Source organism: Suricata suricatta, chromosome 14 (genome assembly GCF_006229205.1).
Source record: "Suricata suricatta isolate VVHF042 chromosome 14, meerkat_22Aug2017_6uvM2_HiC, whole genome shotgun sequence".
Lineage (NCBI taxonomy): Eukaryota > Metazoa > Chordata > Mammalia > Carnivora > Herpestidae > Suricata > Suricata suricatta.
The window spans coordinates 88,628,550-88,633,937 of NC_043713.1; the positions used below are offsets into that span (position 1 = coordinate 88,628,550).

The 5,388-nt window shown below is 61.8% G+C and overlaps 1 protein-coding gene across 1 annotated transcript in view; it reads left to right on the top strand.

The window, feature by feature from the left end:
• EP400 (E1A binding protein p400) overlaps positions 1-5,388 on the top strand; it is a 92,112-nt gene that overhangs the window by 67,850 nt on the left and 18,874 nt on the right. Inside the window, exons 36-43 of the mRNA XM_029921638.1 lie at positions 1,394-1,534; positions 1,739-1,822; positions 2,143-2,277; positions 2,443-2,487; positions 2,569-2,722; positions 2,925-3,166; positions 3,273-3,446; positions 5,219-5,355. Coding sequence (XP_029777498.1) covers positions 1,394-1,534; positions 1,739-1,822; positions 2,143-2,277; positions 2,443-2,487; positions 2,569-2,722; positions 2,925-3,166; positions 3,273-3,446; positions 5,219-5,355 — 1,112 coding nt within the window. The remainder of the gene's footprint in view (positions 1-1,393; positions 1,535-1,738; positions 1,823-2,142; positions 2,278-2,442; positions 2,488-2,568; positions 2,723-2,924; positions 3,167-3,272; positions 3,447-5,218; positions 5,356-5,388) is intronic.

The following is a 5,388-nucleotide window of genomic DNA, read 5'->3' on the forward strand; positions in this document are numbered from 1 at the left end:
TGCTAACTGCACCCTGGGGTAGGGCCCTGGGGCACAGGGTGGCGGGCCCTGGCCGGCGCTCTGGTGTGCTGGCTGCTGCTGTCAGCCCGCGAGTTTGGGCGCCTCTGCGTGCCCCCTGGCAGGGCAAGTACTGTTTGCGACGTGCCTGCTCACACCCTTCTCCCTTATTTTTGTTAGCAGGGTTGTTTCTTTTGTTTAGTGGTTTGTTGGCACTGTTTACATGGTCTGGAGAAATCTGTAAAATGCCTTCGTGCATTCTGTTGTTTGCTCGTTTTTCAAGGAGCAGAAACCACGGGGCTTGAAGCCGACTAACCAGTAGCCTGTCTTTATCGTGGTTGGTGCGTACAAAACATTTTCCTTACTCTGGGTCTTCAGGATGTCCTTTTTCATTTTCTTCTAGATGCTTCAGTGGTCTTCATATTTAAATGTACAATGCAGAATAGTTCCTGTGTATTATGTGAGGTCAGGTAACAATTTAAACTGCAGATTTTGCCAAATTGCCAAGGAAAGAGGTTATACAGTTGGTAATTGGTTACCCTGAAACTGGAGACTGTGGGGTCCGGCATGAGCTCCTGGCTGTGGGAACGCACCTCCTTCCTCTTGGTTGGTTTCCTTTTTTTCCTTATGTTTATTTAATTTTTCAAGAAATTTTTATGTTCTTTATTTATTTTTGAGAGACAATGCGAGCAGGGGAGGGTCAGAGAGAGAGGGACACAGATTCCGAAGCAGGCTCCAGCACAGAGCCCAACACGGGGCTCGAGCCCTCGAACCGTGAGATCGTGACCTGAGCCGAAACCAGACGCTTAACTGACTGAGCCACCCAGGTGCCCCTGTTTAATTTTTAAGAGAGAGAGAGAGAGAGAGAGACACACACACACACACACATACACACACACAGAATCAGAAGCAGGATCCAGGCTCCGAGCTGTCAGCACAAAGCCCGACGCAGGGCTCGAACTCACAGACCACGAGATCATCACCTGAGCTGAAGTCATTCGCTTAACCAGCTGAGCCAGCCAGGCGCCCCTCGATTGGTTTCTTGATCTGCGAGGACGCTGACCATCTCACGCCCGTCGTCTGCATCACGTTTTCCGTGGGCCGGGTCTCGGCAGCTGCAGTGTGGGGTTGTCTGTCCCCGCTGCGTGCCGTGGAAGAACCGTCATGCGTCAGAGCCGCGGCGTGCCGGGTGCCGGGTGCGAGGTTGAATGAGGTGTCGGGGTTCCCGGAGTCGGGGAGCTTCGTGGGGCCGCGGCGCTCAGCCCGTCGCTGGGGCCCGCTCGCGTTCACTGCCCACCTCCCACACTCTCAGCTCTGCGTGCCCGGCACAGGCATGTCGCTGGCGCTTACGCAGGGCAGCTCCTCTTCGCAGCACTTTAATCCGTACCCTTTCTAGGCCCTCAAGAGTATCGAGTACCTGGAGGACGAAGCCCAGAAACCCGAGGAGGAGGCGGTGCCCAGCTCACCCGACGGCCGCGGCTCAGGGTGGCAGGAGGAGCCGTCGCAGCTGGAGGAGCTAGCAGACTTCATGGAGCAGGTCTGGGCGCTCCCTCCCCGCTTCGACTCACGTGGTTTCCAGACGCCTAGACGTTTTCAGCGCCTGACCCTTTCATGACATTTTCCCTGGTCCCCGTAAATAAGAAGGAGTCCTCTCCCCATCAGGTGTGGATGGGGCTTATGTAATGACCTTCACCGTTTTGATTTGGCATTAACTCTGTTCAAAACGTGACTTTTGAAACAGCTCACCCCTATCGAGAAGTACGCTCTGCACTACCTGGAGCTGTTCCACGCGCCCGGCGGCCCGGAGAGGGAGGGCGGCAGCGAGGTAAGGGCGGGCTCTGCGCCCCCGCACGCGAGGCTTCAGGGGCAGAGTCAGACGGAAGTAAACATGACTTGCCAAGAAGTATAGGAATAAAAACCCAACCCACCAGTGTGGAAACAGACAGAAATGGCGTTTCGGAAAACCCTGGGGAACGTGTCCCGTTCGATTGGGAGGAGCTTGATGCCAGGTGGTCGGAGGGCTGGGTGTTGGGGGCGGGCAGGGATCCAGAGCACCTGTGGCCCAAGGAGGGCTCGGCTGGTGACACGGCGAGCCGGGCTGCAGAGCTGGAGTCCCTGAGCCCCCGTGCGCGGTCTTCCCGCCAGGACGCTGTGCTGGCCGCCGTGACGGAGTGGGAGACCCAGAACGCCCGGGCCCAGCAGGAGAGGGAGGCGCGGGTGCTGCGGGAGCTGGAGCACGAGCAGCTCCTCACCTACACGCGGGAGGACGCCTACAGCGCGGTACGCGGGGCGGGGGTGCGGGTGCTGCACCGGGCCGGCCCTCGGCTGCAGGTATCCGCTTCTCGCGGGCTTTCCCCGCAACGTCGTCGCCGGCGTGGTGGAGATTGTTGGTGGCCTGTGGCCACCCCTGAGACCGTGTCACCCTGAGCCACCCCTCGCCCGCAGGAGTACGTCTGTGAAGGCGCCGATGGGCAGATGGAGGTCATGCCGGTGAGTACAGGCGCCCCCGTGTGTCGGGGGGCGGCCGCCGTCCTGGCGCGGCACGGCTCAGGCTCTCCTTTGTGTGCACAGCTCTGGACGCCGCCCACGCCCCCCCAGGACGACAACGACATCTACGTGGACCCAGTCCTGTGTCTCACGTACGAAAGCACACCCATCCCAGAGTCCAAGCTGCCTCCCGTGTACGTGAGGAAGGAGCGCAGGCGCCACCGCACGGACCCGTCAGGTGTGCCCCGCGGCCCGAAAACGGGTCTTGTTGCTTTGTGCTCGAGGCTGGGAGGAGCCTTCACGGAAGGGCGGGTCTGTCTCCACCTGAGGAGGAGGCTCTGCGGTGGCCAGCCTCCCCGCCTGCCACCCTCGTCCCCTGCCCCTCGCTCCGGAGGCGCGGTCTCCCAGTGGCCGCCTGGCTGACGAAGGTCTCCGTGCAGCCGCAGGCCGGAAGAAGAAGCAGCGGCACGGGGAGCCGGTCGTCCCTCCCCGCTCGCTGTTCGACCGAGCGGCCCCCGGCATGCTGAAGATGCGGCGGGAAGGGAAGGAGCAGAAGAAGAACATTCTGTTGAAGCAGCAGACGCAGTTTGCCAAACCTTTGCCAACCTTCGCCAAACCAACAGCTGAGTCGGGCCCGGACAACCCCGAGTGGCTCATCAGCGAGGACTGGGCGCTGCTGCAGGTGAGCATGGGGCCCCCGGCCCACGTCCCGTCACTGCGCTCCCTCTGGAGAGCGCGGGAACCTGCCGGGCCGGCTAGTGACCCGTGCCACCTGAAACCTGCTCTAGGCGGTGAAGCAGCTCCTGGAGCTGCCTCTGAACCTCACGATCGTGTCCCCCGCCCACACGCCCAACTGGGACCTCGTCAGCGACGTGGTCAACTCCTGCAGCCGCATCTACCGCTCCTCCAAGCAGTGCCGGAGCCGCTACGAGAACGTGCTCATTCCGCGGGAGGAGGGCAAGGTGAGCCCCCCCCCCCCCCACGCCCGCGGAACTCCGGCCCCCGCTCCGTGGAGTCTGGTGAGGCCGGAGGCCTGCGCCGTCCCTGACCCGTCCCCGTGGCACCGCTTCATGGCCGCCGTCGTTGCTGGCTCTGGTCCCGCACTGGGAAAATTCTCTGTGCCATTCGAGAGCTTGGCCTACCGTCGTTTCTTTTCTCTTCCTTCCTTTTCCAAAAGGGTGTTAGTTAGGTGAACTTGAGACCTTTTGTGTGGGTCCGTGGGCTTTGCTTGATGAGAGTCTGTCGGCGCCGCCTCCACTGTATTCTTGCTGCGCTCCCACCGGGCTGGTGGGCTGCTGTGGTGGCGGCACCGGCTCTGGACCCTCGTCCTGCTCACTGTGTGTGTCGCACGTGCTGAGTGCACAGCGGCCGGGTACCGAGTCTCTCCTGAAAAGCTGGCCGTGGCAGCCTGACCTCGCGCGCCGCCCCCCACCAGCTGGCTCCGTGCATGAGCATCGCCCGTGTGCTTCTCCTTGTTCCTCGAGCCAGGCGGGTCTCTCTCTGTCTCTCATCCACTGTTGTCACCGTTCCCCCTCTTGTGCCCGTCTGTCTGCTGGCCTCCCTTCTAGAGAACGTCCCACGGCCCGTGTCTGAAGGCCCCTGCACACGCTGACCGCACAGGGCAGCTGCGGCAGAGGCCTGCGCAGTCCTCAGGGGAGGGATGGAAATGTCTATCCTCTCCATGTTCCTTTTCCCAGAGACTTTCATCTTAAGGGCATTTGTTTCCTTTTTTAAGAACAAAAAAAGCAAGTGTTTTTTACACCATCTCTGGTGGCTTCACCACAAGACTTCCCGCAACCTTGTGTTTGGTCTGATGTGTTGGAAGCGCTTCCAACAATGGCCGTGGTGCTAACGTGGAAACGCAGAGCTGAAGCTTTGGCTTCCGTTGTCATGTGTGACACTAATCTATAGGAAAAGACCAGATGTCTCAGGTATGAAGGTGACGTTCCAGATAAAGCGTAGGCAGCTGTGCGGAGGACTCAGCCTGGAGGTTGGCGCTCGCACACACGTGGCAGCCGTGCCGTGTTGGGCGGAGCATGGCGTGAGCAGAGCCCCTTGACCGCCTGCCACGGCCGGCAGGTGTTCTTGTGACGTGCCGGTCTCGGGCCTGCTCTGCCTTCGCTGTACAGTGACATGAGGGGTGCAGTCTTGTCTTCCTGGCTTTCCTCTGATGCCGCCCTGCCAGGTTTAACGGCGTCTCGGAGACACAGGGAGCCGCCCATGCACCGCCTCCCCCAGCGCGGCGCTCGCTGTGTAGTGATCTCGGTTCCCATCCCCACGCCATTAGACTCCCGGCAGCAGGGCGGTCAGAGCCAGAAGCCGCGGAGGACAGTCCCAGAGAGCCCTGCATGGTTTACTCGTGGGACGTGTGAAGGGGGAAGACCTCCAGGCACAAACAGACTCGGACACATGCGCACGCCTCTCCCCTTCCTGTGCGCCGTGGGCGGAGGTCTGCGGTGGGCGCAGCCGCCGCTCGGTCCCCCGGGTCTGCTCACCAGCGAAGGCAGCCGGCCCCAGTGCACACTGCTGTCCCCATGGAAGGGGGGCCTCCCTTTGCGGGTCTCACGTGGGCTGGCACGCAGAGAGGCCTGGCACTCACTGAGGACTCGTGGCCGGCAGGGGGCAGTGCTGTCTGGGGAAGGAGGACCTGGGTGCCGTGGAGCGGGGCCGAGCGAGCGCCAGGCCTCCAAATCAGCCGCGTCCGACTGACGCCCCGCCCCCGGCTTTGTCTCAGAGCAAGAACAACCGCCCCCTGCGCACAGGCCAGATGTACGCCCAGGACGAGAACGGCACGCACACACAGCTGTACACGAGCCACTTCGAGCTGATGAAGACGACCGCCGGCAAGAGGAGCCCGCCCATCAAGCCTCTGTAGGCGCCCGCGCCCTGCCCCCCGCCGCCCGC